Below are 24473 nucleotides of genomic sequence, written 5' to 3' on the forward strand. Positions count from 1 at the left end.
CATAATTAAGGGTTGGTACAGCTTTTAAGCATGGGGCTTTCTCTGTTTAGTGCTTCCCTGAGTTTCTGCATTTGACTTCCTGCATTTGCAGCCCCAAGTGCAGCTGCTTTCTCTTTCCCCAGAGAAAGTCAGCTGTAAAACAACATCAACCCAGTGCTGAGGCACATTGTTCATGTAGTGGATATTGGGTTTAGCCACATGAGCCCAATTGCAGTAAACAGGGATTCTGTAGCTCCCATCACTTCCTGGGGATTTACAGCTCGGAGTGCAACTCAGGTGTATAAAAGGCAGTAAATTCAAAATAAATGCCAAGATTTGCTATTTTGCCATTTTCCAGGTATAGGAAATGCAGTACCTACAACAGCTTTGTTGGCCTCGGATTGGTTTACCCAGAAGCACAGTCCATTTCAGTTTTACATTTAAATATGTTTTTATCCCTGTTATTTTTTGTTGCATTCCTAGCATTCCCAGCAGCCATAGGGTGAAATCCCAGGAGAAGCACATGGCACCAGTGTAGCTGTGTGGGTGGCATGGGAAGGCACACTTTTCTTCTGCTCAGGGAAAACTGCAGGTTCCTGCCCAGACAAGCCTTCCACCTGGGCTTATGAACAAAACATCTCTCTAAGAGGGCTCTTATGTGCTACAGCACATACTGCTCCTCACACTTGTTACTGATGAAGAGGGAGTTGTGCTTGGCTGGCAGAGCCATCACGGATTTTGTCTGTAATTTAGAGGGAGAAGGAAGTGGCGCTGAGCAGCGTCCATCAACACAACCCCGACTGTGACATTTGGGTTCACGAGTACTTCACGCCGTCGTGGTTCTGCCTGCCCAACAACCAGCCTGCCCTGACCGTCATCCGTCCTGGGGACACCACGAGGGACGTGCTGGAGATGATCTGCAAGGTAAAGGCTGCCTGTGTGCCCTGGAGTGGGGTGAGGTGCCTGTGACCCTGAGCCCTTCTGGTGGAGCTTCAGCACTGCTCTGTTGGGAGCTCAGTTGTGTGTTGGATGAAGAACATGAATTGCACTGAAATGTCCATCCTGGGGCAGCAGCACAGAATTTCCTGCAGCTGGAGCTGAACTTGGCATGGGTGCAGGGACAGGCAGGCAGGCTTGGTTTTGCCTTTCCCACTCTGACTGCTGTGCAAGAGCCTCCGAGTGCCTTCACACCCTGGCTGCTGCCTCTCAGGGGCCACCCACCCACCCACTGCCTCTCCAGTGGAGACCAAGCTGTGTGTGGGACCCCCAGCACCCTGGCTCCCAGCCCGCTGGACACCCCACACGTGGCAGTGCAGCCACCTGCCCACCCTGGTGTCCCCACCCCTGCCACCCCTCCCACGGCCCGTTCCCTCCTCTGCCAGCCCAGTGAGATGATCTCACCCCTTCCCAGGTGCCAGGGTGGCCTGTTCCCACGTGCCATTCCCCCTTCCTTCCCCTCTGGCTGGCACTGGGGAAAGCAGCAGCACCAGGAGGTGCCTGTGTCTGCACTGCAGAGCCAGACTCACCTCGTGTGGGTGGCAGGAGGGGAGAGAGGAAGGATTTTGTCTGCGTTTGAGGTGGTGGGGTGGGGGAAGGACAAACCACCTGGATTTCTCTGCCAGATGAAGTATCAGAGACATTTGGCCATTAAGAAAGAGTTACATCTCTAAAGAGTTGGAAAGTTTGACAAATTAAATACAGGCTTTCAGATCTGGCAGCTACATAATGTGTGTTTTCTGCTCTGCCTGAGAGCGAGACCCGACTCGCGTCACGTGCTGCTCTGAAAAGTGAGGCTGCTTTGTACAACAACAACAGCAAAAAGAAAAGAAAATATTTATGACTATTGAGAGCTTAACTTTGGGGGCTTTTAGAACACGTTGCGTGTGCTTCCAAAGAGAGGGAAGGTGAGAGAAAGGCGTTTGTTTCCAGTAATTACACAGTGCGCTCGTCTCTCTGCCAGGTGTGCTGTTCAAGAGTTTGTGAAAGCTCGGCTTTGTGTTGGGGAAAAGATGACATTTTTGGAGAGAGACATAGCAGGGAAGCTGGGTGACACATGATTAGTAATGATTTATTTTTAGGATTTATGTTTTCCCTTGGGTAAGAGCGATTAACTCGGAGGACCAGATCCTCAGCTGGAGTAAGCTGGTGTAGCTCCACCCGTTCCAGCAGGTGCCTGCTGAGGGTCTGGTATCTCACTGTGTGTTTGTTGTGGTGGGTGGGGGGTGTATAAGGAGAAGGGGAGGTGGGGGAGTGTTTTTGAAGAGCTGTTATCTGTTTCTTTCCTTTCTGTAAGTGTTTTCAGCCTGGAAAACACTGATGGATGCCTTCTTTTCTGTAGCATTTAATAATCGATCTCTTTCTTCTGTCTCTTGCATTCAGCTCATTTTTTTCCCCTTTAATATCTGATCCACATCATTTCACATCAGTTTGCCATCTGCCATCTGAGAACCAGTCAAGTTCTGGTACAGTAAACATTTCAAGCTCTACATTTCATATAAAGCTCTTCATGTTTGTGGATGTGGTTAAATCTATCTGTGCTGGTAAACTGAGCTTGATTATTCTGTTGGAGAACATTAAGTGCACTCAAGTCATTGTAGAAAATGTGTTCTTATGCTAACATTGCTGCTTGTTATTGTACAGCGAGTTAGGCTTTGGAGGATGCTTTGTGACACCTTCATGATTTCGAGATTGGTGGGAGGAGTGCTTAAAGCGTATTTTAGAGTGGTTTCTCAAAGATTTCTCCTAAGATTTAAACTAATAGCACCACTTGGCAGGCAGGGAAAGTCAGTGTATGTGCGTTAAGTTGCTTTTCTGGGGATGATAGGAAATATTTGGTGCCTTCCAACCTTAACCATCCAGTGATTCTGTGATAATACTGATCAGTGTGAACGTGTGTCTGTGTATTACTAACATTTGCATAAAGGTATGTCTTAAAATTGAGTGGAAACTCACACACTGTGTGTGGATTTAGGCAGAGCCAGTGTGGAGATAATAACAGCAAAAACCAGTATGGAGATAGTACCACCAAAAACCAGGAACTACATGGCATTTAGTCCTTTGACTGCATAAAAAATTGAGAGGCAAGAAAAGTTTCTTTCTTCCCTTCACAGCTTACATGTTCAGGTAGACCAGCGTGAGGGGCAAGAAGCAGATTCCCCCGGTCTCTGGATTTGTGCTCCAAGTCTCTGAGAAGTTACTTGAGCCTGCTGCTCTGTGGGCTTACTTTGATTTTTGAGCTGGTGTTTTCCTGCTGGAAAAGCTTGGGCTGGAATGTGAAGCCAGAGTAATACAGTGGGGTGGCTGTTGTGTGTCTGTGATGCTGAAAGAACATTCCTGTCCCTCTCTTTGACCAAAAAGGAGCCCAAATGGGGGAGCAGTTGGGGTTTGTGTGCCAGCCCATGGCGGTACTTGATCCTTTTGAATCTGATCAAACCCCTGGCTGGAAATTCTTATGCAAGAGCACCTTGGTTAAGCTGTGGGGTTGTGTTTTAAATTGGGTTTGCTGCTTAATTTAGTCCAGACATAGCCAGAGTTATTAGGAGAGAAATAAATAAACCAAGCAGCTTATTTGGACTGCTAAAAGGTATTTTGGGTGGTCTCGAAAGGATATTCATATCATTAGAGCTGCCCTGTTTCTACTCCCACCTTCCCCCATATGGATGCAGCTCCCAGCAACAAAAAAGTGGGTTAATGGTTTGGCTTTTAGGCCAGACTGGCTGTGTCCACTAACAGGGACCTTTTCCTTTCACTTCAGTAGGAAATCGTGCCCCTGTTTGAAACACTTGAATGTCAAATTCTGAGGCAGACAAAGCCTTGGGGCAGCTGTGGGCGTGTCAATCAACCAAATGGGGTGGCCCATGGGCTGCACCATCACAGCTTTAATGGTGATGGTTCTCGTTCCTCACTTGGGTGGGATTGCAGTGTAGTGCATTGGTGGCATCCACCTCAGCTGATGATGTTTCTTGGAAGAAAGGGGTGGCTCAGAATATGTATGTTTTACCCAGTGGCCTCTCTAGCAGATGCCGTGCTCTGCCTGGGGTGGCTGAGCTAAGGCAGCTCCTGGCCTGTGCCCAGTGCCTGGAGGCTCCAGTGGATAAATTCCTGTCCCTCTACAGCAGGTGGTGATTTCTGCTGGCCTGGGGCAGGCTGGAAAGCATCCCTTTGGGTCTCCTCTGCAAGGGAAGGACGTTCAGAGTCGCTGTTGGGCGTGACGCGAATACCCGACTGTGGGTGGGGGTCTCTGCCCACCCTGGGCTTTGCTCAGGGACACGGAGAGGTTCTGGCACAGCTCTGCCTGGCCAGCCTGGCCTGATGGGCTCATCCCCACTGCCTGGGTAGCAGGGGAGAGGGGAAATCTGCCCCTCTGCCCCCTCAGGTGAGATTCCCCCCTCCATGCAGAGCTGCCTCCAGCCCTGGGGAACAGCACAGGGAGGACGTGGAGCTGATGGAGGGAGTCCAGAGGAGGCACCAAGATGATCAGAGGGCTGGAGCAGCTCTGCTGGGGGTGAAAGGCTGAGAGAACTGGGATTGTTCAGCCTGGAGAGGAGAAGCTTTGGGGTGACCTCATTGTGGCCTTCCAGGACCTGAAGGAAGCCAAAAAAAGAGTGGAGAGAGAGTATTCAGAAGGGCCTGGAGTGACAGGACAAGGGGCAATGGCTTCAAACTGACAGAGGGCAGGGATAGATGGGATATTGGGAAGAAAGTCCTCCCTATGAGGGTGGTGAGGTGCTGGCCCAGAGAAGCTGTGGCTGCCCCATCCCTGGAAGTGTCCAAGGCCAGGTCGGACAGGGCTTGGAGCAACTTGGGCTAGTGGAAGGTGTCCCTGCCCGTGGCAGGGGAATGGAATGAGATGATCTTTAAGGTCCCTCCCATCCCAAACCATTCTGTGACTCCCTGGTTCTGTGAAATGCAGCACATGCAGAAGAGCTTTGGCACAGGAGACCCCAAGAAAATGCCCCGTGGTGGCAGGAGGAGCTGCTGGGCTTGCCTGGCTCCTTTCTCTGCTACTGTGGTTTTTCCACAGAGCATTTTTTCCCCACTGGTGTTGCTGTAAATGGCTGAAACATATAATGGACTTTCAGGGAGACTTAGCAGAGACTTCTCCCCCCAGATGTGGGTGTGCAGTCAGTGGGTTTATGTCTCTTCTGTCTGTTTTTAAGTGGTGCGCAAGGCACTCCTCAGTTTGTGTCTTAAGCTGATCAGAAAGGAATCTGGGACTCCTCTGTGTCATTTCTGAACCCTTAAAGCCAATTCTGCTTCCCTTTAATTTCTGGGGTGCTTGTACACGTGTCAGGAAAAGAGGAAACTAGTGAAAACAGCATTAATCAATGAGCAAAGCACTCAAAATGCTTTCCAGAAAGAAAAAAAAAGGAAAAAGAAAAAAAGGAGAGAGAGTAAGGATCTCCTACACTCAGCTGTTTTCCTTTTGGCCCTTGATAGATTTCAAATTCTTTATTTAATTAACTAGGAATTCACCTGGATTATGGAGGTTATTCTGTTTCAGATACTCAATTTCATACAAGGATAATTTGATCTTTGAATAGGAAATACTTGAATGTAGCACTGTAGAGTGCAGCAATAGATCTGCCTTTTAATTTTTTTTTTTTTTTTAATAATTTAATAATATTCCTGGGCTAATCTAGACTTTCCAAAGCATTCACCATCCTCTGAGTGTTTGCTGAAGGGTCACTCTGGATCTTTTCCACAGGCCCTCTTGGAGTACATTACTCATCACCTGTGATCAGTCAGCTGAGTGCTGGTGTATCATCATCTTGGCTTGAATTGGATAAGCCAGGCTTCAAAAAACATGATAAGCAGGCAATAACGAAGTTCTTGCGTGAGTTTTCAGATGAGCCGTTGTTTTCAGCACAACCTGGGAAAGGCTGGCAGTTTGTTGGTGTAAAATGAGAAGGCTGATGTATAAAGGATTTTAATAATGGGATTTCAGAAGCGACAGTGAGGAGAATTTGCCTCCTGTATCAGTGAATCACTTTGGGGTTTCTCATTAGGTGTAGCCAACAGTTTATGAACTTTGAAAAGTAACTTCTGAATGACATCCTTTGTGTTTATCATAATTCTAATGTGTTTTGATTACACACTGCATTAACCTCTGCTTAAATCAAGCTTATTAATCATGCTGAGAAAAGGTCGTTAACATCTCCCAGACCAAATGCTGTATCCTCAGCTAATTATAACTAATTCATTAAAATGGTGTGACCTGTTTTCCACCTGGGATGTAATCCAGGATGCAACTCTTGGCTTCTTTTAGCCTTCTAAAGCCAGTGTATCCTGGGCTGGTTTGAATTTAGAGGACATGCAGATTTTCTGGTTTTTATTAACCTTGCTCGAAATCTGCCACGTCCTACTTACCCACTACACTATAAAGAAACTAAAAACCCCAAACCAAACAGAAAACAGCTTTCCTGCTACATTTTTCTCTGATAGCAGAACATTTATTTGCCTCCTTGTGATTTGAAATACCCTTTTACAGTTCGCTTTCATACAAAGGTGTGCTCTGAGGCTTCTGGTTATTTCTGGAGCATCCTGGGGAGGGAGCAGAACTGCCAGGTCAGCAAGGGCTGCTCAGAGTGCCCTTAGCACCGCCCTGGTCTGTTGGTAAATGGATGGATGCTCAGTCATGGGGAAGAGGAGGAGGTGGTCCAGGGTCTTGTCCAGGTTGTGGTGGGAGGTGGTGCTGGGGCAGTTTCGTGCCTGTGAGGGTCAGGCCGCTCTCTGGGGTGGGTGATGGAGCTGTTGCTTTCCCCTCTGAAGCCTTTTCCCCGTCTCTTGCAGACCCACCAGCTGGATCTCTCTGCTCACTACCTGCGGCTCAAATTCCTCGTGGAGAACCAGCTCCAGCTCTACGTCCCAAAGCCAGAAGAGGAGATCTATGAACTGGTAATGCAGCCCACTGGGCAAAATGAAATGGCACTTGGTAGGACGCTATTAATTAGTGTTTATCTGGCACTGTGGAACGCAGAGTTACGCTTTTTAGCTCGCAATTACGGTGCTTTACAGACCATGGCAAATTGGCCTGCAGTAATCTCTGCAAACATTTCATCTTGCCTTGGTGTTCAGCTTGTGTTTGTGCTGTTGTGTGTCTGTGTGGGGCGGGAGAGAGAGGAGGAACAATCACAGGTAATGCATGAAAGTCACTTTAATTGTTACATTTAAGCTTAACTTCCCTCAAGGTTGTCTTTTCCTGTTGCTCGTATTGTCCATGGGGGGTTTTAAAGACATAATGTTGAGGCCTGGGCACTTGTTGTCAGAGTCACTTTGATTTTTAAAGAAGGGGGAAAATACACAAGTTGTTGAGGTTTTTTTTTTTCGTTTGTTGAATTTTTTGGTTTTGTTTTTCATTTTTTGTTTTATTTTTCTTAATGGGAAAGTAAACATCGAGGTTAAAAAGCTCTGGAGTTATGTGTGAGAATATACTTCCTTAATTGCTTCAGTTGGCTGTTTTCATCTCATTCATCTCAAAAGCAGACTTCAAAGGAATTTTGCCACAAGAGATTAAAAACAGACCAAACAGGATTAGTGTCATGCTTTAACTCTGTGATTTTTTACACATGCACACTGTAAAGCTTTTTAAAGTCCTTTTCACTGGTGGCTGTTTTTACTTATAAAAAGTTAAAATTTTGCTAGTTATGGGGGGTTTTGTTCATTTAGCAAAGAAGTTCTGGGATTTTCCATTAACACCAACAGCAACAACAAAAAAAAAGGTGTGAGAAAGTGTTAGTGGAGTGCTAAGACTGGGAAGTGAAATAGAGTTGGGAAAAATTAAAACTCAGAGGAGACAGATTTTAGCTTTCCTTGCCTTTGGTGACTTGTCTTGTGTTGAGAGGATGGAGGATTGACACAGTCATCACTTATTGTTTGTTCTGATAAAATGAAATTAACCCCCAAATCAGTCATTGGGACTGTGTAAGTGCTGAAAGGTTATAGTATAGATGAGTGCTGCAGGATTATGTCTAATGTACTAATACTAAAACAACACACATTTGTATGTGTGTGCTTGTTTCACGAGAGGGTTGGAGTTACTTCCACAAACTGTTCTGTAACACCTGATTTTTGCAGCTGAACGGATGTGCAAGTGCTGACAGAAGAAGCAAAATAAAATAAAATTGTGTTTTTATTAGGGAAACTTAAGTTCCTCTTCTTTTTAAAGGAATGGTTTACATTCTTCAGTCCAAGCGCTGATGTCACTTAGTTTCAAAATGTTAATTATTGTGAATTGCGTTTTTCCACACTCTCAGCAGGGTGGAAGCAGAATTAATATTCACCTGTGGGCTCTCATTCACCTGGGGCATGATTTTTTTCTGAAGACAAAGGGGTGGTTTGATACCTAAGTGCTGAAAGGCAGAGGGAATTGCACCTGGGTGGAGGGGCTTCTGGGCTGTTACCTAAGTGTGAATTTGTGCTGGGCTCCCAGGAAGGATGTTAATGACCATTTCAAAGACTTGGGGGCTTTGCTTGGTTACAAATAAACACGGAGGTGTTAAAGGTGAAATGTCATGCCAAGACATAGTAAATTTAATAGTCCTCTGACAATGAGAAAATGTATTTAGGAAACAAAATCCCTCCTTGTGATTTTAGTACTCTTTAATAATTGAATTCCTGCAATGTCTTCATTAAAATAATAGAAACATATTAAATTATCACTACCCATAAACTGGGAAATCAGCAGTACAAGCTCTGTTTCTTGTGCACTCAAAATGCTGCTGACTGAGGGAATTGGATGTACCCTTGCTGTTATGATGGTGGCAGTAAAACACTGCTTCCCTCTCTTTAGCTGTGTTCTGACAGCAGAGCTCGGTGATGCTACAGCTGCCCCTCACACCCGTGGAGAAGAACTGTTTGATAAATAACGACCACGGTGCCTTTTTTCCACCTGTAATTAAAAAAACAAAAAGCTGTTGCAAACGATTTCAATTGATGTGCCCTCCCACAGTAACATACTTTTGTGTGAGTGTTTTTTTTTCCCCTTCTTTTCAGCTGTACAAAGAGATAGAAATCTGCCAGAAAATCACACAGCACATTCAAATCGAGAAGTCTGATGCATCCTCTGATATTTATGGTGAGTTTCTCCTTGGCTTGTTTTTCTTTTTTCTCCCAAGTCAGTTCCAGTGCTATTCACTGATAGACCTGAAAGGTCTGCTGAGCACAGAAGGGAGAGCCCATCTGATTCCTGAGCCTGCACAGAAAGCATCCACCTGCCCCGGAGCAGGACAGTTCTATTTGTAGGGCGCCGAGCGCAGCTTTTCCCGGTGCTGGAGCTGGAGGATGTGCAGCTCTCCGACGAGAGCCGCAGTGGCAGAAAGGACAAATGTTTGCTTGTTCTTGTGGTTTCTCCAAAACACCACCCACAGAAGGTGTAGGTGGCAAACAGCATCCTCTGCCAGCTGCCACCTCTCACAGGAGGTGCCTGCAAGGGGGGCCCTGCCGTGGGCTTGGCGCTGGCGCTTCGAGCGGTGCCAGCAGGGTTGGAGGGCTTCCCACCCACTCGCTCCTTCCACCCTTCCCACCTCCTCACCCCTTCCACTTTTTCACCCCTTTACTCCTTCCACCTCTTCTACCTCCTCACTCCTTCCACCTTTCTCGCCCCCTCGCTCCTTCTACCCATTGTCACGACAGGTACACAGCTGGGAGCGTCCCTGCGGGTGGGAGGCGTCTTGAGGTCTGTGGCTGTCCCAAGGCAGGCTTTCCACCTCTTTCCCCACCTGCCAAAGTGGGTTCCTGCCTCGCCCCAACATTCCCGAGGCTGGGGGAGCCTGGCCCCAGCCCTCAGGGATGTCCTGTGGACTCCCGGAGCCGGAATCTGACACATCCGACGGATCTGTGCACAAAGCATAAAGCAGGGGGAGTCCTCCCTGTGTAATTTCAGCAGAATCTCTCATCTTTATGTAGGGTTGTTCATAGTCCTTTTAGCTTTCAGGTATTTCAGGTTACAGACCTCCAGCCGGGCGAGTTTGCCCTTTGGTCTGGCAATTACACTCCTGGGCTGTGTTTTAAAGTTATCTGTGCAGCCTACCCTGCAGGAAGCCAATCTGCATCTTTCTGCTGTTCATCTAAAGATTCTGTTTTAATGACTGGAATAATTCTGAGTCCCCAAACTGCTTATTATACAGCTGCAGGCCATTTGAACACTGAGCTCTGCTACAAAGCAGTGGCTCTGACTGTGGCTTGAATATTGAAGGCCTAAGAAAGAAATATTAACAAGTGGAATGATGGCCCCCAGGTCTGATAATTATGTTGTGCCTGAAAGCACTGTGAGTGATGGGGGTGTTGTAGCATTTCCTGTTTATTTCTTCTTTTTTTTTTTCCAAGTGATAAATGGGAAAGACTGTGAAATGCAGTCATGTCCTGTGAAATGAGATCAGCCCTGTGAGATGTGGCTGTGCAGTGGCTCTGACCCTGCAGGGAGGGAATCCTAAAAGCACCCCAAAAACCTGGCTTTTCTCTCACTGGGAGAAAATGGCAAAACTCACTTTGCCTCCAAATGGCAGAGGAATTTCTGTAGTCTGTTTCCCGTAGGAGCAGCGCTGTGTGTCCATACAGGGACAAGCTGGTGCTCAAATCATGCAATCCTGGAATGGTTTGGGTTGGAAGGGACCTTAAGGATCATCTTGTTCCAACACCACATCGCAGGGCAAGCTCACCTGGGAAGGTTTTGCAGTGTTTCTACTCCCACCAGTGTGCCTGTGGTAAGAGGCACTCCTGGAGCACGTGGCCAGTGTTTTGGACCTTGTCAGTGCTGGATCTCTCAGTGGGATGCTGTTGCTGATGCCTGGGCGTGGATGTTCTTGCCTCTTTTGCTGGTACTTTTCCCCCTCTTTGCCAAGACTGTACAGGCAGAAATCAGGGTGCACCAGCAGCAAGAACCTGTGGCTTCCAGCTCCTCTAAGTCCCTGGAGGATGCTGGCATGTTTATCAGCAGCTGGCTCTCACGGGGCTGAGGGGATTATCTGGAGGTGGGTTTGATCAGGTATTGTGCTGGTTCAGTGAGGCCACGAGCACTCAGAGCTGCAGACTTTCGTTCTCCTGTCATCAGAACTTGGCGGTGAAGAGAAGGCTCTGTCTGGGTCACCACCCATCTCTTCCCACCTGCGTTTCAGAGTCCATGCACAGTTTGATAATAATGTTTTTGGCAGGAGTGCCAGCTTATGCAATCGCTGTCGCTTCCACCCACTCCTGGCCTTCCTCCCCCGCGATGCCAGTCCACGTGTTTGTGTGGAGCCCCTGTGGAATTCAGCCAGATGGAAACTCTGCATTCCTACTATACATGTGTATATACAAACTGCACACACATACATACACACACACACACGCTTGGCTGAGGTGTTTCTCATCTGGGTGGCAGCAGAAGCACTGGCACTGCTGTGAGACAGCCGTGCTGCTGCTGCAGGTTGAGTTTGAGACCCAGCCACTTCCACAACTGTGGAAATAAAACAGTTTATCCTTGCCCATCTCTCGTCTCTTAAAGCTGATCACAGCGTGTTTCATTGCTCCTTACACCCCTTCTGCCAGGAGTAACTGCTCGGGATTTATGGGTAGGACTGGAAGATGAATTAAGAGGCAACTACACGTGCATTTAGACCTGGTGGATTGAAGGACGCAGAGGTCTGATCACAGAGGAATCATAGAATGGTTTAGGTTGAAAGGGTCCTTTAAAGGTCCCTTAAAGCTCATCCAGTGCCACCCCCTGCCATGGGCAGGGACACCTTCCACTAGCCCAGGTTGCTCCAAGCCCCATCCAACCTGGCCTCGAACACTCCATGGATGGGGCAGCCACAGCCTCTCCACCCTCAGAGGGAAGAATTTCTTCCTAATATCCCATCTAACCCTGCCCTCTTTCAGTTTCAAGCCATTCCCCCTTGTCCTGTCACTCCAGGCCCTTGTAAAAAGTCTCTCCATCTTTCTTGTTGGCGCCTTCAGGTCCTTGAAGGCTGCAATTAGGTCACCTTCTCTTCTCCAGGCTGAACAATCCCAACTCCCTCAGCCTTTCCCCATTGGAGAGGTGGAGCTTGGGCATCCTGATCTCCTCACAGTTCAGCCCCAGTGAGCTGCAGCTCAGCCTGGTTTTAACTGTGCAGAGTTTGGCTCCAAAACAGCCTTTCAGTTGCAAAAGGGTGGTGGGATTGGGAACTGATCATTTGTGCTGGCTCAAACTGCAGTCTTGGGCGTGTTTTGGTGTGTTTCTGGAGAAGGGTTTTCCAGGTAGGCTTTGTGGTGATGACAGCCAGCAACTACTATATTTTAACAGCTGCTCTTTTAGTCGAGGGGTTTTCTCTCTGCCGAAGCTGGAGTGTTGAGTGAGCTTCACAAATTTCATTTGATTCAGCCTGGGGAGCTCACATGCAGGTTCCAAGTAGCTCAGTAAGTCATGGAAGGCCATATGCTTCTCACTTCTAGGCTGCCACGTTCTTCCCCCTCTTTTCTTCTTCCCTTTTTTTCCTTTTTTTTTTTTTTTAAATCATGGATAAAAAAATAACTCTCAGCCATAAGGATCAACTTGAAGGGAATCCCAAAGTCAGAATAGGCTCCCGGTACATCTGCACCTCTTGGCTAGTGGCTGATTCCATGTCAAACAAGGGACTCCCCCCAGGGGTTTGTAGATGTTTTTCTAGTCAGAGCAAGAGAGAGCAAATGGTTGCCTGCACTCATTCAGGGAGCAGTGAAGTTTCAGAAAGGCAAATGTTCTGCTTTAGATAACTCCCAACAGTAAATAAACAACCCTCCTTTAACTAGGCTCCTTGTATTTCCTTTACACGTTGTTATCTTGCAGTGTCACACACAAATGGCAGGAAAGTCACCCAAACAAAACCTAACCGTACCATTTGCACTGTTTGAATTAAGGCTGTGTCACTACTTCCACTGTAAGGCTGTTCTGTGGGGTCTCTTGTGTAGCACAAAACTGTGCACTGAGCTGAGACTCGGCAAAAAACTTGGCAAAAAAACAGCTCGTGCCATAAGCAGCTGAAAATGAAGGGGAAAAGGGAAAGTAGCATTTTTACCAACTTGTCCAGCCCAGGAATCTGAAAAAGTAGAAGTCAGCCGTGTGCTTTAGCAGGAGGTGGTGTGCCTTGTCTGAGTTCGGGGTGGCACATCAGCCAGAGCTCTCCTGTTCCCGGCTGCTGTCCGTGTGTGTCCCAAACCACGGCTCTGGGCAGCTTTTGTCTGCAGACACCAAAACTTCCTGAGGAGACCTTTTGTGGCGACAGAATTGGAAGTCTGTTCCAATGGTTTGCAGCTGTGGTACCCTCAAATGAGGCTGTAGTTGATTTATATATATAAACTCAGAAATTCAGGTTTTTTTGTTCGAGCCGCTTTGATTGTTTGGCTTTCCCGTAAAGTCTGCAAAGGTTTAAGGGAAAGGGGAAGGGCTGCTCGCTGCAGGGACAGCACAGCCTGCACTGTGGGGTGTGTGTGGTTGGCAGGACAGGCTTTTCCTGACCAGCTCTCTGGGTCTCTCCCCAGGTTTCTCTCTGTCCTCCGTGGAAGAAGAAGGGGTTCGTCGGCTCTATGTGAACGGCGTCAAGGAGACAGGCCTGGCTTTCAAAAAAGGTAAAACGCTCCCCAAAGTGGTTTTGTTACTCTTGGTTCAATCCTGGCATAGACCACGAGCTTGTAGGGATGGGAGCTTTACAAACACACCAAGGGTCCCCATCCAAAAGCACAGGAGGGGCTTTTGGGAAGAACCTTTGGTATTGGATACAGGGCTGTCCTGCTCTTGGGATCAGCTGTGCTGCATGGTCAGCCTCTCAGTTTGGAGTTGCTCTCTGTGTGTAGCAGGGTCAGCACGTCCCTTCCAGCCAGAAAGAGGAGCAGAGGCTCTCTCAAGTGAGTCACTGCAGCATCAACAAATACAGTGGAAGCATCACAGTGCTCCCAGTGGTTGGGATTGCTGCCTCTAGTTCTGCTTCCAGCCTTTGCAGCAAGCACGGCAGTGCTTGGACCAGAAGCCAGCAGGGATAACTGGGCTGCCAGCTCATCCCAGGGCAGAGCAGGATATGGTTTAACAGCATCTTATCCAGGCTGAGGCCAGCCCTGACACTGCCATGCCCTCACTGCTTTTCCCATTCGTTGCCATTCCTGGTGTGCCAGGGCTGCTGCATGGAATGGGCTGCTCAGGGAGCTGGGCAGCTGAAAACTAACCAGGTTTTGAGGTAGAACATGGGCAGCATGAGGAGTGAGGAGACGCAGAGTCCTCAAAAACACCTTCAGGGTTTTCTTGGAGAGAGGTTATATGGTCTTGCAGAGCTTATTCAGCAGCTGGCTGTTGCCAAAAGCTGTTTCAAAAGCTGGTCTGCCCCATCCCTTGCCCTTGTATTAACTCTGGCACTCTGAGCCAGCCCGGCTCCCTGGCTTGATAGAAAACTGCCGTGGCAGTTTTTGTGACCCCCTGGCAGGTGGAGCTGCTTTGTGTGGCAGGGAACAAGGGGCAGGAGTGGTTCAGTGCAGGGACAGCAGAAAGAGGGAAGGAAGAAGCAATGGTCAGGGAATGGGGAACAGCCTGGAGTTTCACCCAGATGTGGCCTCTAACCCCAACTTCAGAAAACCACACAGGTGGTTCTGGAGGCTGCTGGGTGTGTTTATTAAGCTTGACAAGACCATCTTTCTCTTTCCTGTCCCTCGTCACCCTGGGTTGGCCCCGTACAGTTCCCTGGCTAACAGGATGAACATCCTGCCAAAAGCCCTGAGCAGGGGCTAGGGGGGCTCTCTGCCAGCCTGCCACGGGGAAATGGAACCCTGGGGGCTTCCTGTGGGGAGCAAAGCAAACGTGAGGGTTGAGGCTGGAGGGGGGTTTCAGCAGGGCTTCCCTGTTGTGCTTTTAGTTACTGTTTGAAAAACAGCTTGAATGGATGTGTGATCACAGACTGCCTCCTGTGGGGCTGGAGCGCTAAAACATCTGATGAAAACTCAGGATTATGTTGCTCTTTAGAATTGGTCTGAAAAGCCACTTCTGTATGAACAGCACTTGGCAGGAGATTGTGACAAGATACCCTGAGTTCACAGAAGGCAGAGGGGGGGAAACTCTCTCTGCCTCCCATTATTTACAGGCATGTCTACATTTGACTGCACTACCTACACTGAGTCTCACCAGATGAGATACAGTATTTCATTCTCAATCTTTTCTCCGATTACAAAAACTTAACTTTCTACTAGTAATTTTTATGATTTATCTTTTTTGTTTTCTTCTGTTGGTCTGTGTTAAGGAGACATTCTGTTGTTGGAGTTTGAGGTCCTTGACTGTGCTGAGACAGACAGATGCTTTATCCCAGATAATTCAAAACAATTCAAAATTATCCCAGATAATTCAAACAAAGGGTAAATGAAGCCCCAGATACAATATTTATGGTTGCAGGCCTATTAGTGTGCTACTGCTGTGCCACAGAATCACTAAGTAGAATAAATGAAATAATGCGAAATGCTTGACTTGCCTTTTTTAGTCCTTCTTTCAAATATGATTTTACAGTCCATTTACTTTGTAGCTATTCTATCTAGTTCACTCTATTCTCTCTGAAACCACACTCCACACTGCAGTTTCTGGGCACAATTACCCGTATTTAGAAAGATCTCCCTTTTTTCCTAGAGAGGGCTGAAGCTCTTTAGCCTCCTCCCTTCCACGTTTTTCCATGAATGCAGGTTTTCTGGAGGATGTGTTTCCTGGAGGATGCAGCTGAGCTCTGCTCACAGCACAGGCTCATCGAGTCTGGCCTTTCATCCAGGCTTTAAAGGTGGCAAGACTCATCCTTTGCATGGCTGCCCTGCCAGAGGACTGGGTGGCACGAGGGCACTCACCTGGGACCCTGTGAATTCCAGCTCTCATCCCTCTAAATGCCAGCACGGTGACCAGGATGATCCAGCGTCCAGGGCTCTCAGCACTGGGTGCACCCTGACTTGCTGCTGCCTGCCTGACCCTAAAGTTTATTTGGGATTAAACTCTGGTGTGCAGCGTGTTTGGTCAGAGAGTGGGCCCAGGTGGCAGTGGGGAAGGGTCTGGTTTCCCGTGTCCCCTCAGAGGGCTGCACATTGTCCATCAGCATCACTGCCTTGCCCCTGGATGTGCAGGAGTCAGCTGTTTCCTCAGCAGATCCCCTTTTCCCTTGGGCACTGCTGCTGCTATAAATAACTCCTGAAATCAGGCTGGAAAAAAACCATGACTAACTTAGCAAGAGCTCAGCCTTGCCTTTTGAAGATCCGTGTGCTGGGATGGGGTTCAAGAAGGGCCAGGGGGGACACCCTGGGTGAAGTCCTACACCTTGGCAGAGCAGGACATGTTTTCCCTCCTCCTCAGTGTACAGGCAGGTGACCACTTCAAATAAAAGCTTATACAGAAAGTTAAAGGCAAGAATCAAGCCAGCCCAGCTGCTCCAGCCTTCCCCCATCCTCTGTGCAGCACATCACAAGTCCGACTGTCCTTCTGTATCTGTTTATTTAGGAGTGATGTGTTGTGTAGGGGGTGTGTGGCACAGCAGCTGTTCCCTTGCAGAGTGAAGAAAAAGGGGATATATTGTTGTTATTACACTGTGAGGGACTTCCTACGGGAGGGATCAGACAGCAGATCTCACAGAAGTCCATCAAATTCCACCACGATTTGCAGTCATAAATTATTACTTCATGTCTAGACAGGCACTGGCACTTCACACGCACCCGGCTGAGCTCCTCGATGTCTGTGGGGAGCATTGCTGTGCGAGCCTTACCTGTTCCCCCTCTGTCACAGGCCTGAAAGCCGGTGATGAAATCGTGGAGATCAACAAGAGAGCGGCGGAGGAGCTGGACTCGGCCCTGCTGAAGGACGCCCTGGTGCAGCCCGCGCTGTGTCTCACCGTGCGCACCCACCCCGACATAGAGGAGGGGCAGAGACTGCTGCAGCCGCCCCCACGGCGCCTGGAGAACCCCCCCGAGCTGGGTGACAGCACCCTGGTGTTTGCTGGGGGCAGCCAAGGTACTGGGCTGGGTGTGGAGATCACCAGGAGGAGGGTGGGTTCACTGTTTCCTACGTGCTGGTGTAGCCCCTTTGATCCCTGCGTGTAAATTCCATGGTGGGAGGGAGGGGAACTGCACTCTGAGTGCCCTGGGCAGATCATGCAGGGGGGCTCTGGGAGCTGTAAGGTGTCAGCAGTGCTGCCAGTGAAGGATGGCTGTGTCCATGGTCAGGTTGTGACACATCTGTTGTCACCAAACGCACGTCACATCCGTCCAGCTGTGCCCACAGAGAACTAATTGCTCACTTCTGGGCAGCTCCAGGAGGTGCCTTTACCTCTGGATTTGCCCACGGGAAAATCCCTTGCCCGTGGCAAGGGAAGGAAGAGGGTATAGGCATTCTGTGTGTAGTTTTGGGTACCACAGTGTGAGAAAGATCAAAAGCCATCAGAGAGGGTCCAAAGCAGGGACATGAGGATGGTGAAGGGGCTGGAGGGACCACACGAGGAGCAACTGAGGGCACTTGGAATGTTCAGCTGGAGAAGAAGAGCCTGAGGTCAGAGCTCACTGGGATCTTCAGCTTCCTCCTGAGGGGCAGCTCCAATCCCTGTTCTCTGTGACCAGGGGCAGGACTGAGGGAAAGGCTGGGTGGATAAAAGAAATAGTTTGAAGAAGAGGAGGGCTGCCTCCTTAGTGTTTGCTAAACATGACCACATAAGGCATCGGTGTTGGGAATTGCACTGGGATAACTGGAAAGCTCCTGCACCGTGTCTCCTCTTACCTGCCTGCTTAGTCAAGTCTTACTTGCTCAGCTTCTAAATGCCCCCCTGTTCCTGAAAACAGAAGAGGACACTGATCACACCTCCTTGCTTCAGTTTTCTTGGAATAATGTAAAATGGAAAAATTAATGCGATGGCCAAAATGAAGTTGTTTCCAGCTAATCAAAACTATTCTGAGCTGAGGTAAATCCTGACTTTCAGCCAAAACTAAATGGCATCTGGATATGTCAAAATACTTGTTTATTTGTTTGTTTCCCCCAAGCCAAAGGTTTCATAAATGTCAAAATAATTGTCTTGACAACTACGAAACTTTCTGGAATAAAAAGCTGGAGCAGGCACGGGGCTGTTGATGCACTTCACTGCTGTTAAGTCAGCCTTCTCCCAGGACATGTCCAGTTGCTGCAGTCACCTGGTGTAAGGGATTCTGGGATGAGTCCAGGTGCAAACTGGAGCTAACCCAGGATGCTGTGAGGGCATTAACATGATGCTGAGCCCGAGGGAAGGACCCACAGGGAAGGGCAATTTACCTGGGCTCAGGACCAAGCTGAGTCATCTGCAGGCAAAGGCTCAGGGAGGTACAGCCTGCTGCAACGTTTCAGGATGCTGCTCTGGTTTTCCTTAAAAACCTATTGTTGGAATCCTGTTATTTGTCAGGACAAGAGGAAACGGCCTCAAGCCACACTAGGGAAGGTTCAGTTTGATATCAGGAGGAATTTCTTCATGGAAAGGATGGTCAGGCATTGGAAGGGGCTGCCCAGGGAGGTGGTGGAGTCCCCATCCGTGGAGGTGTTCAGGGAACGACTGGACAGGGCACTCAGTGCTCTGGTGTGGGTGACAAGGTGGGGGGATCAGTCAAAGGTTGGATTCAAGGATCTCAGAGGTTTTTTGGCAACCTAAATGATTCTGGGGTTCTGTAATGTTTCCTGAAAGAGATCTAACAAAAATGTTTTGCTGATGGGAACATGTAGTGGGGAAAGGGAAAGCTGGAAGCTGGGCTGGCTTTGGGAGTGGGATATTCACAGCAAGTGGAATAGAGGAACAAGAAAGCTTCAAAACCAGCTTATTGCAAACCCCTCTGAGGGGACTGATAAAAGCAACCTCATGTAAGAATGTGGGCTAAACCCCTAAAGGCAGTTAAAATTAAACATTTTCAGGACATTTTCCCCTTTTAACTTTAATGGAAGTTTTCCCAGTTAGGCTTTTGTGCTGAAAAAAATCGAGGTAGTTGTGTACATTTTTATAGATGGCCACAAGATGCCCCCATTCACTGTTTAACAGCAGCTCTTCACAGGCCCCATCCTCTCTTCCTTGCCTGTGCTTTTTCACTGAAACTCGGAGCGCTGAGTCCTCACACCTTAACTTTTCACTTGAGTGTCTGCCCTGGGTGCAAAGAATTGGGAATTGGGACTCTTGTATTTACAGGATGTAGTGGTTCCTGAGGCCGAGCAGTGACACAGGCTCTCAACAAACAGTTTCTCTGCCACTGCCAGTTCTCTGCAGAATTATTTGGAGGGTCTTTGAGGGTCCTTTCCCTTGCTGAGCGTGAGGTAGTGCGGGGTTTGCCGAACGTGTCCGAGGATCCCAGCGTGTGCCTTCGGAACAGCAATATCCCTGCGTGCCCCATGCGAAATGAAGATGTAGGACGTGGCTGATGGGCATTCCATGGCAAAACCAGACCTCCCACCTCTGCTGCTTTGCAGACACACTCCTTTTGTGCTGCCCTCAACCCCGAGTCATGCCTGTCCTCCTTTGTGACCTTCTCCCGAGCTGGGTTGTGCGGTTGTCGCAGTGGTGTGGAACAGCTCCTTGTTTTCCCGTGTCCTGCTGTGACCATGTGAATTTTCTGGTGGGCCAAACCACCTCCTTCCCTGAATAGCTCCCCAGGAACGGGGCTGAGCCTCAGGGCTTCCTTTTCCCATCGTATTTCTCTGGCTACAGCTGCCCTTCACTTGTGGTGTGCTCAGCCAGCTCCTTCGCTCTGCCTTCGAGGCCACGGGTGGCACAGAAGCTGGAGCTCTCCTGACACTTGCTTTCCTTCAAAACACAGCAGATGTTGAGGTGGGATTCACCTCTGTTGCTCCTCAAGGGGAGAGGGATGTTTCTTCAACCAGCAGTAGCTCATCAGCAGGTGTGGGGGTGTCTCTGCCAGCTTCTGAAAGCACCTGTAGTTGCCATATAGAGGAGGCCTCTGAGGATGATGTTCAGGTGGTGTTTAAAGCTAAACTACGCCAGTGCTCTCATTTGGGATGACTTAACCTGAGGTGGGAGTGAAATCAAGGATCTGCACCCAAGGATCTGCAGTTGGGAGGCAGGTGGTTTTGATCTTCCCCATCTATTTCCCTCTACTGAGGTGTTTGTAGAACACACAGTGTTCCACTGGACCTTTTCTACCACGCAAAATCTTGAAAAGAGGACTGAAAAAGTGCTTTTATTTGGTCCACTGTGGCTGAATCTTAGGTTTATGGTCTCAGCTTCTTGCAGAGAGCAGTCAAGTATGAAATACCCACTGACCTATTTATTTGTGTCCCTGTTGATTCCAGGCAGTTTGGCTGGCCAGGCAGATCAGCTCTGTGATTTCTCTCGAATGCTTTATTTATAGCACGCAGATTCTGTCTTTGGTCCTCAAGCAGTGTAGCCTCCCTTTCATCAGGGGGGTGAAACACTGATGGGCCAGAGTGCCAGCAGATACACATCACCTGTAGGCACATCCATCCTCCACAAATCCAGGATCTAGTCGGCTGATCGTGCTGATGTCTTATCTTTACCTTCCTCACAAGCAATTCTTCATCAGCTGTGAAGGCACCAAAGGGCATGAGGCAAATCACATTGTGTATTTTCAGGAGAAAGATGCTGTTGAAATGCTGTACAGTTGTTTTTTTTTTTCTTAAGGAACCTTTCCTGTTGCCTTGCTACTCAGTGTGAGGTCTTCAGGAGCAAAGCAGGGCTGTGTTTGTGGGGAGTCGACCTCCCTGCAGAGACTGCCAGCGCTCCTGTTAAATCCAGCATCTCCTGCAGCTCTTTCATCATCTGGAGCTGCCTTGTATATGCTGAGGTTGGGGCTAGAGCTGCAAATCAACTCTGTGGCAAGCAGTTACTTCACTGTAACTTTACTTAACAGGTTATTCTTGAGATACCCTTGGATTTTTTTATCTCTGATTGATGTGAAAAGTATGATCTTGGGTATGATTTATACTTCCCCCATGGAATTTGTGCTGCATCGGTCTTTGCAGAGCCACAAGTTTTGTTCCTTTCATCTCTTTCTTACTGGCTCTCAGTCTTCCCTCCTGCATAAATTTGGCTGAGGAGGATTAGCTCTCATTCTGTCTGGAGCCCTGCAGCATTTTTTCCTTATTGCCTAAAAGGCTCAGTGAGATCTGTCTCCCCTTCCCACGAGGGAAGTGTTTTGTCTCCCCACTCTGCTCCCCTCAGTCCAGGGAGTGAGAGGCTGAAACCTGGAAATCCAGATCTTCAAGAAGATATTTTGCTATTAGAAAGGGATTTGGGAATGGGAGTCGTATCCATATTTGTTTGTGGTCTCCCCACAGTTCGCTCCCTTTTCCTGCGGTTTAGGCTTTGCACGCTCCTGTATTTTGGAGACCTTTGGCGTGGGGGATAACTCTGCAGGGATGACTGCAAAGTGTGTAAATCACTGTGCAGAATGGATAAATTCAAAAGAAGAAAGTGCCCCCCTGTTTGGAATGGCTCTGTTTTAGGCAGGAAGCACCCAGGTGTTTTTAAGGATCTGTTATTTTGTTGTTTACAAAGCACCCAGAGGCTGAAGTTATACACTCTAAAGTCTGTGGTATAAAGCTGAAGCAAACATTTTTTGCACTGTAAGGATGGCCACTATTTTTTATTCTATCCTTGTCCTTTCGCAGGTCCCCTTGGGATAAGTAATTTGGATTTCAGAACGTGCTGAGGCCAACAATAACTTTAATTTCTTCAGGGTTATTTTCATGAGGAAGACGTATAATTTCAGGAAAAAGTACTGTTCTCATTCAGTGCTTGATTTTTAACACTTCCAGGAGCATTTCCTGCCGCAGCCATCGGAGGGTTTTGGGGCTACATTTACATTTTTCATCCCAAATTCCCAAATTTCCTGCGGTGCTGCTGCTCCCCCTGCCGGAGTGAGGATGGTGTTACCGAATTCCTGATGTCCCCGAGTCTCTGAGCACACTCTTCATTTGTATGCCTGTGGAAACTCCTGTTTATTCCCAACGGACTCCTCAAGCACTGACTCAGCTCCTGGCCTGGGGAGGGTGGAAAGTGGCCACAGTACAGTTGGTATGGGGAAAGTTTCAATGAATCTGCATTTTTCCCAAGGAGAGGGATTGAAGTGAATGACGTTCAGTGTAGGTTTTTCTGTATTTGACAATTTATTACCATTAGAATGGAAAGAGAAGCTACAGAGTTCCTTCACTTCAAGAGAGACATGGAGGGGCTGGAGCATGTCCAGAGAAAGGGAATGGAGCTGGGGAAGGGTCTGGAGCAACAGGACCAGCTGAGGGAGCTGGGGGGTCTCAGCCTGGAGAAAAGGAGGCTCAGGGGGGACCTTCTGGCTCTGCAACTCCCTGACAGGAGAGGGGAGCTGGGGGGGAGTCAGGCTCTGCTCCCAGGGAACGAGGGACAGGAGGAGACGGAACGACCTCCAGCTGTGCCAGGGGAGGCTCAGGTTGGACATCAGGAGGAATTTCTTGCTGGAAAAGGTTGCTAAACATTGACAGGGGCTGCCCAGGGAGGTTTGGAGTCCCCACCCCTGGAGGTGTCCAAGGAAGGCCTGGGCATGACACTCAGTGCTCTGGGCTGGGGGACAAGGTGTCGGTTCCCTAACAATTTGTATTAAAATGTTCTGTTTAATGGCAGAGAGAATACCAGAATAGTCAGAGTTGGAAGGGACCTCTGGAGACCACCCAGTCTGCCAATGCAGGGTCACCCAGGTGACACAGGAACGTGTCCAGGTGGGTTTGGAATGTCTCCAGACAGGGAGACGGCACACCCTCCCTGGGCAGCTGTTCCTGTGCTCTGCCGCTCTCCATGGAATGGAGACCTTCCTCATGGTGAGGGGAAACTTGTTGTGGTTTAGTTTGTGGCCAGAGCTCTGCCTTGGTGTTGTGTGGGGCTCTGAGCTGTGTCAAAACAACTTGTTCAAGAGACTGAGAGGCACCTTAAAGGTACAAACCAAAGCTTTCAACCCTCCGAGCCTGTAATTTCTCCTGGCATCGCGGGCACGTGGCAGCGTGGATTTGACGCCCTTTTCCTGCAGCTTTTTGGGTTTCCCTTTCTAATTCCTTGATGCCAAGTGAAGGCAGCGAATGGCAGCGGTCAGGCAGCATTCAGGGGCTGCCAGAGGGAACGAGCACGTTCTCCTCAGAGCTCCTGGCAGAGCTAAATAAAGATTTACAGGGCAAAAAGAAGGTGATGTAATGAACCTGACAGAAGTGGGGCGGTAACTGGGAGGTATTAACAGGCGAGAATGTGCAGCATTATTGATCTGATTGCATTTAACAACCAGCAGATAAAGCTGCTAAAGTCGAGTTGGCTTTGGCAGCTGGGGACAGTAGAAATACCCTGAGCACACGTGGTGTGTGACTGCTCGAGTGAGAGATTGCTGTCTGCTGGGTAAAAAGTGTTTGTACTGCAGGAAACAGATTAAGTGGCGTTTTAACACTCAGGAAGAGAAAACATGGTGGCTTGAAAGCAAAAAGCAGCCACCCCACCTCCCCCCAACATAATTGCCTTGGTTTGGGGTGAGAAACCACTGTAAAGTGTATTTCACACAGCTTGTAATGGGAAATTAATTGCAATGAAGGAAAACAGACTGCCCCACACAGATTATGACACACGGCACTCCTTTTCTCTTATTTTTGAAGTGGACAGCTTAAGGGCTCTAAGAATTCGTTTTCACACGCACTACACTCCATCCCAGTGTGCAGAGTATGTTCTGACTTTATTTCTCTGTTTCTGAATGTCATTTTTTTCCAAATTATTTCTGGACACAAAAAAGTGGGAATCTTGCACAGTCATGCCAGTCGGTTTTGATAATGGGGTCTAAAAGGGACACCTTCCACTAGCTCAGGTTGCTCCAAGCCCCATCCAACCTGGTCTTGGACACTTCCAGGGATGGAGCAGCCACAGCTTCTATGGGCAACCTGTGCCAGGGCCTCCCCACTCTCACAAGGAAGAATTTCTTCCAATATCCCATCTAACCCTGCTCTGTGTCAGTTTGAAGCCATTCACCCTTGTCCTGTCACTCCAGGCGTTTGTAAATAGTCTCTTTCCATCTTTCTGGATAAAAGGAATTAGTGTGTGGACTCAGCTGCTGTAAGATGTCTCTTTATGCTGGCTTGAGGCACACAGGAGATTCCTGGCAGAGTTCAGTCCATCACTGGTCAGTGTAATTTGCCATAGCTGGGAGCTGGATGGATATAAAATTTGGTTTTATGTGAAAAGTGGCAGAGGTGTAACAACACTGCCTCTTACAGCTACCTGAGCCAGAGGAAAAGTCAGAAAAAAGTTATTTGTGCACAGAGCTCTGGGGCTGGGATTAGCTCTCTTCTTTAGTCACTTGCAGGTGACAAGAAGTCACAAAGGAGTTCCCAGCTGTATCAACAACACAGTCTCCAGGAGAGTGCTCAGAAGTGCAAAGTTATTGCCATGTACTGATGGAAATGAAATCAAGCATTCAAATAATGTAATCGACTCCTAAAATTGCTAAAACTGGGTTTGCTTCCTTAAAAATCAACACAGAGACTCAGAAACGGGTATCTTAGGCCAAAACTGCAAGCCATT

General features: G+C 48.4%; 1 protein-coding gene across 9 annotated transcripts in view; it reads left to right on the plus strand.

Moving 5' to 3' along the window:
- Window positions 1–24473, plus strand: part of TIAM1 (TIAM Rac1 associated GEF 1) — a 158398-nt gene that overhangs the window by 109651 nt on the left and 24274 nt on the right. For all 9 annotated transcript variants that reach the window (XM_050333454.1, XM_050333451.1, XM_050333447.1 and 6 more), the window contains 5 exons: window positions 733–903; window positions 6772–6876; window positions 8974–9055; window positions 13456–13542; window positions 16703–16927. In XM_050333454.1, the coding sequence (XP_050189411.1) occupies window positions 733–903; window positions 6772–6876; window positions 8974–9055; window positions 13456–13542; window positions 16703–16927 (670 nt within the window). The remainder of the gene's footprint in view (window positions 1–732; window positions 904–6771; window positions 6877–8973; window positions 9056–13455; window positions 13543–16702; window positions 16928–24473) is intronic.

This window comes from Myiozetetes cayanensis, unplaced genomic scaffold (assembly GCF_022539395.1).
Source record: "Myiozetetes cayanensis isolate MyiCay16 unplaced genomic scaffold, myiCay2020 scf5-8, whole genome shotgun sequence".
In the NCBI taxonomy this organism is placed as follows: Eukaryota; Metazoa; Chordata; class Aves; order Passeriformes; family Tyrannidae; genus Myiozetetes; species Myiozetetes cayanensis.